We start from the raw sequence: 12,050 nt of genomic DNA, 5'->3' as shown, positions 1-12,050 counted from the left end.
CGTCCCCCCCCCCCCTCCCGCCCACTTTCGGACGCGCGCACCACGCATGCGTGTGGCAACGGTACCCTCGGGCGAGACACCAAGAACCCGCCAGACTAATGTGCCCGTTGTGTCCGGGCGCGCGGACCGTTGGGCGGGCCACCCTCCTGCCTCCCTTCCCCCCCTCTTTTTTCCACGTCCACTTCCCTCCCCGACCACCGTCAGTCACCCTCTCAACCGCTCTCCCGCTCGCGCCGGCTCCCCTCTACCACCCCGCCCCCCAGCGGGCTGCCCCCTCTCCCCCCCCCCCCCTCGCAACGCGATATGGCCTCCGCTTCTACTGCTCCCTGTACGCATCCCGCCCTTGGCCTTTACCTGCTTTCCTTGCTCCTCGCCTCTGCGCCCCTCGCTCCCCTCCATCTTGTCTTCCCTTCCTCCACGGCTCCCCACACTGCCGGATGCACTAACTTGCCATGAGCAGCCGCCAAGATGCCCGAGGAGGTTGCCACCGTGTCCGATGCCAAGCGCCCGCGTCCCGCTTCGAACACCGGCGGGCAGATCCCCCGCTCGGTTCCGGCGGCCATGAAGCTCCTGGGTCGGACGCGCGAGTCCACGAGCGCCGGGCCCCGGCGCGGGTACTTCGCCCTGACCGCCCGTCAGATCGACACCGACCCGCTCACCCGGGTGTCGCTGGCCTTCTGGTCGCCGCACCGCGAGGCCGGAGCCCCGGCCGACTTCAGCCCGGCTCTGGTGAAGCGCATCTTCCATAGCGAGCTGGCCGCGTCGAATTTCTCCCCCGGTCGACTCATTCCCCTGGAGTTCTCCCAGTACCTGGAGCGGTATGCATGCGTTGCTCCCCTTGTCTTTCCCTCGCCGGGACACACGTCTCCGCCCTTCCCTGGGTCTAACCCCTCGTCCCTCTTTTCGCCTGGCGACATGCAGCTTCCTGTGGCCGCACTTCGACGCGGCCACCGCCTCCAAGGAGCACCTCTTTTCGGTGGTGCTCATGGTGAATGAGAAGTTCCGCCAGTCGGTTTCCGAGCCGTGGGCCGTCTTCGGTGCTGAGCCTTCCGACAAGTTCACCGCCTTCTTCCAGGCCCTCCTTCGTGAGACGCTGTTCGTGACCCTCGGCCATTTTGTCCCGCCCTGATCGCCCCCCCCCCCCCCCCCCCTCCTCCTCCTGCCCTGCCCTCTGCATTCCCTTCTGTCTCTCCCTGCTGCTAATTCTCCGGCATTCCTTCCCCCCCCCTGTGTTCCTTCTTGCCCATGGCCCCCCCTCCCTCCCCCGCACCACGATACAGGAGCGCGCAGAATACGCTGCAGATTCGCTCGCAGCTCCTGCTCTTCCTCACGCGTGCCTTCCAGTCGCTGGAGAACCCTCTCCTGCGTGCCGAGTGCCTTAAGCTCGTGTCAATGGGCATCTGGGTGCGTGGATGGCCTCTGCCCTCGCACAAGCATGCCGGGTCCCCTCTGACTCTTTGATTTCCTCCTCCCGCTGCAGGTGTCCCTCGAGCCGGCTCGTCGGGAGTTCCTCCTCGCCCGCGATGCCACTCTGGCCAAGCGCTGGTCGCGTCTTGAGCGCGCGCTCAAGAAATCGTTCGTTCCAAGCACCCACCCTCGACACCCGTTCCGCCTGCCCCTCTTTCCCGCCCCCGCCCCCCTCCGCCCACTCTGGCCTTGTTGCTCACCCCTCCCGCCCCTCCCCCTCCCCCTTTCTCTCCTGCTCCCTCCGCTGTCACGCCCCCGATCCACATATGTGTGTGTGTGTGTGTGTGTGCATCTCCTTTGTGTGTGTGCGCGCGCGCGCGCGTATGTGTGTAGGGACGATGACAAGCGCCAGCAGCTGACCTTCGAGCGGACCTTCCTGTCGGCCCTGCTCAAGATGCTTGCCAGCCTGGTGTCCGACATTGACACGGTGTTGGACCCGCAGACTGCCGTGGTCGAGGCACTCGGAGCCCCGGAGTCCGACGCTGCCACCGAGGCGCCCGGCCGCAAGCGCCGCAAGACCGATGACGCCGCCGCGGCCGAGGCCGAGCCCAGCGGCCACACCCTTCAGCGGCAGCTGGCCCGCTCGGCCACCCTCTTGTCGCATGCGGTGGTGCTGGTGTGTCGGGTGCTGGAGCTCTTCGTGGACCTGCTCGGGCAGATGCCCACGCGGCGCTTCACCAATGCCCTGCTGGACGATCACCTGGCGGTGGTCCTCTGCCAGACGTCGCAGCTGTTTGCCCATGGCGCAACCGATGTCGACGATGAGGACGGCACGGAGGGGACCCTCCCCGGTGGGCTGACCCCCGTCGATGCTCGGCTCTTCCGCGGCATGGTCCAGCGTCTGGCGGAGCTGGCCCGGGCGGACATTGTCGACGATCTGACCGGCGCGGCCCTGTCGGCGGACGCGGCTGCCGCCCGGCATGGCGCGGCGGTCGGTCGCCTCCAGGCCGCCGCCTTTGCCCTGGACCCGGAGGGCTTGCGTGAGCTGGCCCTGGGGAATTTGTCGCGGGTGTCCGGCACGTCGGCCGCCCTGCGGCGTCTGCTTCAGACACCAGTGGGCTCGGCGGTGCCGGGCGAGGCCGGCAAGTCGCCGGACTCGCTCTGGAAGCGAACTGCCGAGCTGGCCCGGCGCCTGGGCCTGCGCACGCACTTCCCCCACACCGGCCAGCCGCTGCCCCTGCGTACGCTGGTCGAGGCTCTGGTGCTGAACTTCGCGGCCGATGTGGCCTCGGCCATTCGCGAGGCCGATGTCGAGGGCGGGTCGCTGCTCCCGTCGGAGGTCACCCTGTGGGGTGCGCCGGAGCTGAGCGACGCCCCGCCGGCCGGGGACCGGCCCCTGCCGCTCCCTCGCCTGAATCTGCAGTTCCTCACGATCCAGGATTACCTGCAGCGGAATTTCCACCTTTTCCGCCTGGAGGCGGCAGCCGATGTGCGGCAGGACATTGAGACGGCCGTTCGGCGTCTGTCCCCGCGCCTGGCCGGGCCCGGGGCCAGCCTCACCGCCGGCGGTGCCATGGCCACGGTTTTCGGCGGCTGGTCGCGCATGGCCATCCCCATTGAAACCTTCACGGTGGAGGATGTCGGCCCGCCGCGGGTGGCCGATCATCGGCCGGAATTTGTCCGCGGCCGTGTGTCCTTCGACTTGGGCCGGTGTCGGCTGGATGTGCGCCAAGAGTGGGATGCCCTTCGCCAGGGGGACGTCCTGTTCTTGGTCACCGTGCGTGCTCGGTCGACCGAGGCGCCGGTTTACCAGCCCCCCGGCACCCCGGGGGCCCTGCCCTTCCCCGAGCAGTTTGGCGTGGTGGCCGTGCGCGGGTGCATGGTGACCGGCTTCTCGGATCACTTTGGCGACGAGGCGCCGCCCCAAGGCCAGACCGGTGGCGGTGGCGGTGGCGGGCCGTTCGACCCGCGGCAGGATGTCCCTCCCCGCCGGCGTCGTGGCTTGCGCCGGGTGAATGTCCTCCTGGACCCTGACCAGTATTATGCCGATGCGCAGCGGCAATTGGCGAGCTCGCATTCGTCGCGCCGCCGGGCGCGCGCCCAGCGCCGCCGCACGCAGGCCGGCCTCACGGCCGGCGGCGGCGACGATGATGCCGCTGCCGCCGCCGCGCGCCAGCTCCTCGATGCCGGGGACGATGTCTACTCGACGTTCAACATCCTGGTCCGGCGCAAGCCCCAGGAGAACCACTTCCGCGCGACGCTGGCCACCATGCGCGACATGATGGAGCAGGTGTCTCGCCATCCGGACGTCGTGCCGGATTGGCTGCAGGATGTCTTCCTCGGGTACGGCGACCCGCGGGCGGCACATGCACTGACCGCGGCCGAGGCCGGCCTGCCGGTGCATCCGGCTCTGACGCCGGCTTCGGATGCCACCGGCCAGGCCGAGGCCACCCCGGCCGATGCCATGGAACTTGACGCGCCGTCGGCCGACTCGTGGCTGGACTTCCGCGATACCTTCCTGGATTTGGACCACCTGTTTGCCTCGTTCCCCGGGCGCGAGGTGCTCTTCGACCGGTCGGATCTCAGCCGGGCGGACCAGCTGGCGGTGCTGGCCGCGCGTGTGGCCGCCAAGGATTTCGACGCGGCCACCATCGGCACCCTGGCCGATCCGGCCAATGCGGTTCCCCTGCCCGGGGACACCCTCTTCCGGGTGCGCTTCGATGGCCCGGCCAAGCAGGTCCACGTGCGGGCCTACCACCCGCCCCCGTGTGGCCCGTACCCGGCCGACGCCCGTCGGCGCAATGCCATCCGCTTTACCCCGACCCAGGTGCGCGCCATCCGCCAGGGGCTTGAGCGTGGCTTGACCCTGGTGGTCGGTCCGCCGGGGACCGGAAAGACCGACGTCGCGGTTCAGCTGCTTGCCTCGATTTATCATAACTGGCCGAACCAGGTGCGCTGGCCGCGAGAATCCCCTGCCGACCAACCTTCTCCCTGGTCTCCCTCCTGCCTTGCCTTCCTCTTTCCACGGGCCTTGCCTCCCTGTACTGACTGCCTCTCTTTGGCCTTCGGGCCCTTTGCCCCCATCCGCTTTGTGCACGCATGCACATGCACACCCGTGGCTCGGCCGGGCCTCTGCAGCACATCCTCCTGGTCACACACTCGAACCAGGCTCTGAACCAGCTGTTCGAGAAGATCATCGCCCTGGATGTGTACGAAGGCCACTGCCTGCGTCTGGGCCATGGTGAGGAGGACCTGGCCAGTGATCGGGACTTCAGCATCTCCGGCCGTGTGAACTTCTTCCTGGCCCGGCGCCTGGCCCTGCTTGCCGAGGTGTCGCGGTTGGCTGTCTCGCTGCAGGTTCCCGGGCATGTTGGCTACACATGTGAGACGGCCAGCAACTTCTTCCGCCTGCATGTGGGCCCCCGGTGGGATCGGTTCCGTGCGGGGCTCGCCAGCCTGGAGGCCGAGCTCGGCCGCCAGGCCACCGACTCCCTGCCGTTGGATCTGTCCACCGCATCGGCCGATGTCCTGGCCGCGGACCGGTCCCTGAGCGAGTACATCCGCCGGGAGTTCCCGTTTGCCGAGTACTTCGCCGACGCGCCGGAGCCGGTGTTCGGTGCCACGCCGGCGGAGCTCACCGCGCAGGAGGCCTGGACCGCGGTGTCGGGCTGCTTTGTCGGGCACTTGGAAAAGGTGTTCCGCCAGCTGGCCGACATCCGGGCCTTTGAGCTGCTGCGCACCGGTCGCGAACGGGGCGACTACATCCTCATGAAGGAGGCTCGCATTGTGGCCATGACTTGTACCCATGCGGCCCTCAAGCGGGCGGACCTCCTGCGCCTGGGGTTCCGGTATGACACGGTGCTGATGGAGGAGTCGGCTCAAATCCTGGAGATCGAGGCATTCATCCCGCTGCTGCTGCAGGATCCGCAGGATGGCCGGGGCCGGCTCCGGCGCATTGTGGCCATCGGTGATCACAACCAGCTGCCGCCGGTGGTCAAGAACCAGGCCTTCCGCCAGCAGGGCAACATGGAGCAGTCCATGTTCACGCGGCTGGTCCGGCTCGGGGTGGGCACCGTGGACCTGGATGCGCAGGGTCGTGCCAGGTCGTCCCTTCGTGCGCTGTACGGATGGCGCTACCAGTGCCTGGGGGACTTGCCGCATGTTGTCGAGCGTCCGGAATTCCGCCTGGCCAATGCCGGCTTCGCCACCACGGCGCAGTTCATTGATGTCGGCGATCTGCATGGCCAGGGTGAGACCGAGCCGGCGCCGGCCTACATCCAGAACCTGGCCGAGGCGGAGTATGTGGTGGCGGTCTTCCAGTACATGCGCCTGCTCGGGTATCCTGGGCACTTGGTGTCCATCCTGACCACGTACAATGGCCAGAAGGATTTGATTACGGAGTTGGTGCGCAAGCGCTGCGCTTCGAACCCGCTTTTCGGCATGCCCGGAGCCATTTCCACGGTCGACCAGTACCAGGGCCAGCAGAATGACTATGTGCTGCTGTCGCTGGTCCGCACCAAGACCGTGGGCTACATGCGCGATGTGCGTCGTATGGTGGTGGCCCTGTCCCGTGCGCGCCTTGGTCTTTATGTCTTCGGTCGCCGGGCTCTCTTTGAGGGAAGCTTCGAGCTGCGGCGCATGTTCCAGCCGCTCTTTGAGGCCTCGTTCGCGGCACTGCCGGTGGCCGGCGCCCCCGCCACCGACAAGCTGGCCGAGTCTGAGCCCGAGCCCGAGCCCGAGGCTGATGTTAAGCTCGACAGCGAGGGGGAGGCCGATGCCGAGGCCGATGCCGAGGTCGACGATGAGGGCGAAGCTGATGCCGAGGCCGAGGGCGATGCCGCTGCCGAGGCCGATGCCGACATGACCCCGGCCGATGGGGCGCCTGCCCTTGCCGGCCCGACTGCCCTGGCTCCCGCCGTGCTGACGGACCCCTTCGCTCGCCGGCGTCTTCCCCCTTCGTACTTGGTTCTGACCAAGGATGAAATGTGCGTTTGTGCGCTTTCTCTGTTTCTTTTCTGTCCTGCCACCCTCCTGCTCACCCCGCCCTCCCTGTGCCTCCCTGTGCCTCTCTCGCCCCCCCCCCCCTCTCTCTCTCTCGGCCCCCAATGGCGCACCTTCGCGTAGCTTCCCCACCACTCGCCCCGACCGGGCGTTTGGCTCGCTCGAGGCGCCTCCCAGCCGCTTTGTCATCAAGAATGTTGTTGCCATGGGCGAGTATGTGCACCAGCTCGCCACCGAGCAGATCCGGCAGTATCGCGCGGCTATTGAGGCGGCGCGTGTGGCTGCCTCCTCTGCGACCGATGGTGCGGGTGTTGCCGCCGCTCCGGGGGCGGATTTGGCCGATGCGGCTGCCGCCGCCGCCGCATTGCAGGCCGCCGCTCCCGGGGACTTGGCCATCGGCGAGGCCATCCTGCCGGAGGGGGCTCAAGAGGAGTCGACCGACGGGACGGCCTCCGGGGCCTTCCAGATTGTCGACAGCAGCTCCGAGGATGACGGCTATGACAGCTACGACACGGATGTCGAGGGCAGTGCCTCCGAGGAGGACGAGGAGCAGGACCAAGAGGATGACGGTCAAACGGCTGAAGGCTCCGCCGAAGAGGACTGAGCTCCTCCGGTGCTGCCCCCCGGCTCCATGGTGTCACGCGTCCTTGTGTCTCCTCCGCGCCTGGGGCTACTTGCTTTTCGAGCGTGGGGGAATGCCCAGCCACATGTGTGATTCCGGGGAAAAAAAAAGCAGCGCGACAGCCAATAGAAAGCCCACTTCCTCTAGGTGCGACATGCGTTTGTGCGTGTGTCTCTTCCGGTCTTCGGCCTCTCCTTCATCTTGGGCCTCTCCCGGACCGGGGAGGGGGGAGGGGGGAGAGGGGCGGGGGGGGGGGGGGGGATATCCGCTCGCAGCGGCGTTCTGACTGGGGTGGTGAAGCCGGCCGGCCGGCCGGCAGACGCGGACACAGGAGCGGGAGAGGAACCGGCAAGGAGCCGAGGAGGGACTGGGGGAGAAAAAAAGCCCCAGGCAGCGGGTTATCGCGGCGTGCCTTCCCCCTGTTGAGAGGGGCCAGGGCAGGCAAGGTCCAGAGCCTGGCAGCGCGGCAGGAGCGCGGCGTGCGGCCCACCAACCCCTCGCCCGGAGACCACGCGCCTCGAACCCCCTACCCACATGCCAGCGCGGAGTAAAATCCCTCGAGCGACCAATAATCGTGAACGAATCGCCGCCCAGGGCCAGCCAGTCGGTCTTGTGCCGGCCACGCCGGCGCATCTCGAACAACAGAGGCACCTGCACCCTAGCGGACCGACGAAAGCACGAACGCACGGACACACGCTGGTGGTGTGTGTGCGCGCGCGCGCGAGCGTCCACGCGCGCGCCGGTGTGCACACGCCCGTGCACCAGGGAGGGCGGGGGGGGGGGGGGGGGGGATCTCAATGCTTGGGGCACACATTATCCCCCGCTTGGCCAATAGCCGATCGCCTATCTCGGGCCAATGGCTGGTCGCAGGCGTCCGGGCCAATGGTTGCTCTCGGGGAGGCCGGCCCCATGATGCGTTGGCAGCATGCGCACGGCGCGCCAAATCCCCGCCTCGTTCCATCCTTTTCCCGCTCATTGGCCCCTCCTCCTCCCTGCGGGGGCGGCCTTTTTCCTGTTCCGCCCCTTGCCCCCGGCCCGACCCGGCCCCGGTGCTCTCCGCCTGCCGTTCCGTCCGTTGCCCCTGCGGCCCTCGGCCCGATGCTCGGCGACCGGCTCGAAGAGCAGGGCATGGAGCCGAGTGACTGCGGCCCGGGCGCCGATCCCCGATGGGCGCCGCCGCTCTTGGCCGAGGCCACACCATGTCGCGGAGTCCAAGTGGCAGAGGGCAGGGCATCCAGCCCGGGGCAAGGGGTTTCCACCCAGGCAAACCGGACACAACAGCAACAACAACAACAGGCGTGGGGGCCTTTTCTTGGGCCAGCGCCGGATATCTTCGGGGCAGGATCCCGGGGGCATGTTTCCCCCCCCCCCCCCCCCCCCCTTCGCTGCCGCCACCGCCTCCGCCTCCGCCCATCCTCCCTCTTGCCCCTTGGCGTCGCCGTCTCGCGATCTCCTCATCGCTCTCTCTCTCTCTCTTTCTCCCTCCCCCCCCCTGCCTTTCCTTCCCCCTCTCCCGACGCACACCCCACGCATACCCTTCATGCCGGGCGGAGTGTCCCATGTCTGGGCAGCACTCGACCAAGCGCCTCGAGAGGGATGACAGCGTCTCGCAACCTCACCCGCATGCGGCCGCCGAGGTGAAACGCCCTCGACTGGCCTCACCGAGTGGGGACTTCCACTCGACATTCTCCCATGCCGGCCCCGGCCGGGAAGAGCCCCCCAGAACCGGGGCCACATCCAGCCCGGTAGGGGCTCCCTCCTCGGCGCCACGGTCGCTGGTTTCCTCGCCCTTGCTGTCGGAAATGGCCGGCCCCGGTCCCGACCACTTGTCGATGCAGGTACGCCTGGTCCGGCCCCTGTGCTTTTCCCCCGGGTAGGGTCCAGCACGCGCTGACATTCCCTCGGCTGTTGATTTGCTCCTCCCTCCTCCCCCCCCCCTCCTTCCTCCCTGGCCTGCATCCGGCCGTTGCCGCCGGCAGTCCCAGCCCTTTGCTGGCCCCGTGCCCTTCCACCAAGGCCAGGACCCGGCGCCCAAGGGGGGCTCATACATTTCCGTCGACCCGACATCAGACACCCGGGGCGACCAATTCCATGTGCCACACCAGCAACAGCAATCACAGCCGCCATCATCATCGGCCTCGGCCTCGGTGCACCACCCCCCTCTTCACGGGATGCACTTCCACCCCGGCCACCATCACTCCCATCAGCAGCAGCAGCAGCAGCAGCCGCAGCAGCAGCCGCAGCAGCAACCACCGCCGTCGCCACATGCCCCCCATCCTCGACAGCATCACCACCACCCCCACCACCACCACCACCACCACGCACACCACGGTCCACACCACCACCCTCCTCACTCCCACCACCATGGGCCACACCATGGGGCGCACTATCGCCCGGGCTCGCTCCACGGCTCGCACCATGGCCCGCACCATGCATCCCCGTCGGGTCCCGAGGCGATGCTCCCCCCGGCCGAGTCCCCCGGCGGTGGGGCCTTGCATGCCAATCCCGGCGGGTACTCCCCCTACGTCGATGCTTCGGGGTTCTCGCCTCAGCAGGGACAGCATCTCCCAGGCCCAGGGCTGGGATCCTTCTCCGGGGTCCCGGGTGCTGGAGGTGGCGGCGGGGCTGGCAGTGGCGGCGGCGGCGGCGGCGGCGGCACCGGCGGAGGGGGCTACACTCCGGGGTTCAGCCCCGGCGATGCGCACTCTGGCCACTCCCTCGGGCCAGGGGCGGGTTTCCCGACGGCGGCCCCTGCCGCCAGTCCCCTGGGCCCGACGCCCCCTCCGCCGCCGCCGCCGCCCCTGCCGCCGGCGTCCCTGCTGGCCGCCCCTGGCTCTCCCCACAGTCGGCCCTTCTACCACTTGCCTTTGGAAACCGCGCGGCAGAATCTCCGCCCGGTTCAGCTCGATCCGCGGCACCCGTATTACCAGCCTCCCTCGCCGGCGCCAGCAGTGACTCCCCCCCCGGCGCCGCCCCTCCCGCCACCCTCGCTGATGGCCGCCCCTTCGGACCATGATCGGGTCTTCTACCATCTACCATTGGCGGCTGCGCGGCAAAACCTCCGCCCGGTGCAGCTCCATCCCCAGCATCCGTACTACCAGTCTCCGACGCCGATGTCCCCCTCGCCGCAGCCGCAAATGTCCCCCTCGCCGCAGCCGCAGTATCACCATTACCCGCCGGGCCTGCCGTCGTCCATGGCGCACATGGTCCATCAGCCACCTCCAATGGCCTCCATGTCGGCCATGCAGGGCTACCACCATCAATCCCCGGCCATGCCACCTCCTCCGTCGCATCACCCCCCCCAAATGATGCCCTCGCAGCCTCCGCAACAAGTCCTCCACCATCCTCCCCAGTCACAGTACCACCATCAGGCACAGGTGCCACCCCCGCACCAGCCGGCCCAGCCCCCCCAGCAGGCCATATATCCGCCTCACTATGGGCACCGTATGCCGCCGCCGCCGCCGGGACTGCCGGGCCTGCCTGCCGGGCATCACTCGCATGCGCACCCGCCGCTGCCTCTACGGCATCCGCCATCCAGCGGCCATCCCTTTCAGCCAGCCTCGACTCGAGCATTCCCATCCGCTCCGGAGCCAACCCAGCCGCCCTCCCAGCCGGTGTTGATCTACTCGCAACAGCAGCAGCAGCAGCAGCAGCAGCAGCCACCATCAGGCCATGTGTACCACGCACAGCCGCAGCCGCAGCCGCAGCCGCAGCCGCAGCCGCAGCCACAACAACACCTGGCCATGTATTCGCAACAGCATCGGCACCATGGGCCGACGGCCACCATGTCCCTGGAACCCGGGGGCCGGTACTCCGATGAGCTGACGGAGTCGTCTCCGCCCACGGCGGCGGCTGCGGCGGCGGCTGCCCTGCTTCGCCTGCCAGCCAACAAGCACACCCCTCGACGTCGGCGCCCGGCCCACCATGACGAGGAGGATCTGGGGATCGAGGATGACGACGACGAGGTCGACACCTATGAGGATCTGCTGCATGATGACTCGGATGTGGATCCGGCCACGAGCGCCACCTCTGCTGCTGCTGCCCTGGCTCTGACTCCCCTTTTCCCCCAGGAGCGCCTGTACCCCATCAACAACATCAACCGCATCATGCGTCGGGTTCTCCCGAGCACGGTGCGCATCTCGCTCGAGACCCGGGCCTTTGTCCAGGAGTGTGCCTCCGAGCTGGCTGCCTTTGTGGCCAGTGAGGCGGCCGACCGGGCACGCGCTGATCGCCGCCGTACCATGTCAGCCGATGATGCTCTCTGGGCCTTGACCAGTCTCGGCTTGGACTTCTATGACAAGGCGGGCGAACTCTTCCTCCGACGCCTGCGTGAGGTACGCATCATCCTCGTCAGCAGCGTCCTCCCCATCGTTCCTCCTCTCTTCCCACCTCCTCGCGTTGCCTTTTTTTTTTCTTTCCCCGTCCTGCGGTCCTCCCTGCCTGCCTACTGCCACGTCCCCCCTGCATCGGGTCTTACCTTATTCTCCGGCTAACCTCTTCCCCCCCCCCCTCCCCGTCCCATGGCATCAGTCTGACCGCGACTCTTGAAAGCATGTGTCTCTGTCTTTCCTTCTTCTTTTTTTCCTTCTCTTCCTCTGTCTCTCTCTCTCTCTTTCGGCTCCCTTCCCTTCCGCCCAGGCCTAGCCTAGGTCCCGCTCCTACTTATAGACTTTTCTCCCGGCTGGTCATCCATGGGTTCCTGTTGCACGGGAGCTCGCCTTTGGATGACCCCATGGGCAACTTCAAGGAGCGGCGGAAGGAGGGCCAGAGCTTCGCTCATTGCTTTCCCTTTCTCCCTCCTCTTTTCCCCCTCCTCCATCCGACACGACCCGCTCTTGGATCATCGCTGGTCGATGTTTTGAGTGGCGTCAATCTGCCTGATGCAGGTGCTTTTGTAAATGTATATTTATTTATCGACACGCGCGCATCAAGCTTGGCCTCTGGTTCTTCCCTCCCCATACTTTCTTCGCCCTGCCTTCGCCTGCCCTTGCGGATGTGTGTGTGTGTGTGTGTGTGTGTG

At 67.7% G+C, this 12,050-nt stretch overlaps 2 protein-coding genes across 2 annotated transcripts; both read left to right on the top strand.

The window, feature by feature from the left end:
• The first annotated feature begins 290 nt into the window (after positions 1–290).
• Positions 291–7,176, top strand: H696_00133 (hypothetical protein). The gene is made up of 8 exons (XM_009493967.1): positions 291–328; positions 461–818; positions 922–1,095; positions 1,281–1,404; positions 1,481–1,575; positions 1,801–4,357; positions 4,546–6,392; positions 6,532–7,176. Exons 1-8 carry the CDS (start codon positions 304–306, stop codon positions 7,010–7,012), a joined length of 5,661 nt encoding a protein of 1,886 aa, XP_009492242.1. The 5' UTR covers positions 291–303; the 3' UTR covers positions 7,013–7,176.
• Positions 7,177–8,490: 1,314 nt separating this feature from the next.
• Positions 8,491–11,949, top strand: H696_00132 (hypothetical protein). The gene is made up of 3 exons (XM_009493966.1): positions 8,491–8,868; positions 9,010–11,364; positions 11,561–11,949. Exons 1-3 carry the CDS (start codon positions 8,590–8,592, stop codon positions 11,576–11,578), a joined length of 2,652 nt encoding a protein of 883 aa, XP_009492241.1. The 5' UTR covers positions 8,491–8,589; the 3' UTR covers positions 11,579–11,949.
• The last annotated feature ends 101 nt before the right edge of the window (positions 11,950–12,050 follow it).

Source organism: Fonticula alba (assembly GCF_000388065.1).
Source record: "Fonticula alba strain ATCC 38817 unplaced genomic scaffold supercont2.1, whole genome shotgun sequence".
NCBI lineage: Eukaryota > Rotosphaerida > Fonticulaceae > Fonticula > Fonticula alba.
This window is presented reverse-complemented; position numbering and strand designations above follow the sequence as displayed.

What these genes read in the sequence shown, in the direction of transcription:
- H696_00133 (XM_009493967.1), top strand. Translation starts at nt 304, where the DNA reads ATGGCCTCCGCTTCTACTGCTCCCT. An exon ending in GCCCTCCTTCGTGAGACGCT is followed by an intron (nt 1,096 to 1,280) that starts GTTCGTGACCCT and finishes ACCACGATACAG; the next exon opens with GAGCGCGCAGAATACGCTGC. An exon ending in GAGCGCGCGCTCAAGAAATC is followed by an intron (nt 1,576 to 1,800) that starts GTTCGTTCCAAG and finishes GTATGTGTGTAG; the next exon opens with GGACGATGACAAGCGCCAGC.
- H696_00132 (XM_009493966.1), top strand. Translation starts at nt 8,590, where the DNA reads ATGTCTGGGCAGCACTCGACCAAGCGCCTCGAGAGGGATGACAGCGTC. An exon ending in CCGACCACTTGTCGATGCAG is followed by an intron (nt 8,869 to 9,009) that starts GTACGCCTGGTC and finishes TGCCGCCGGCAG; the next exon opens with TCCCAGCCCTTTGCTGGCCC.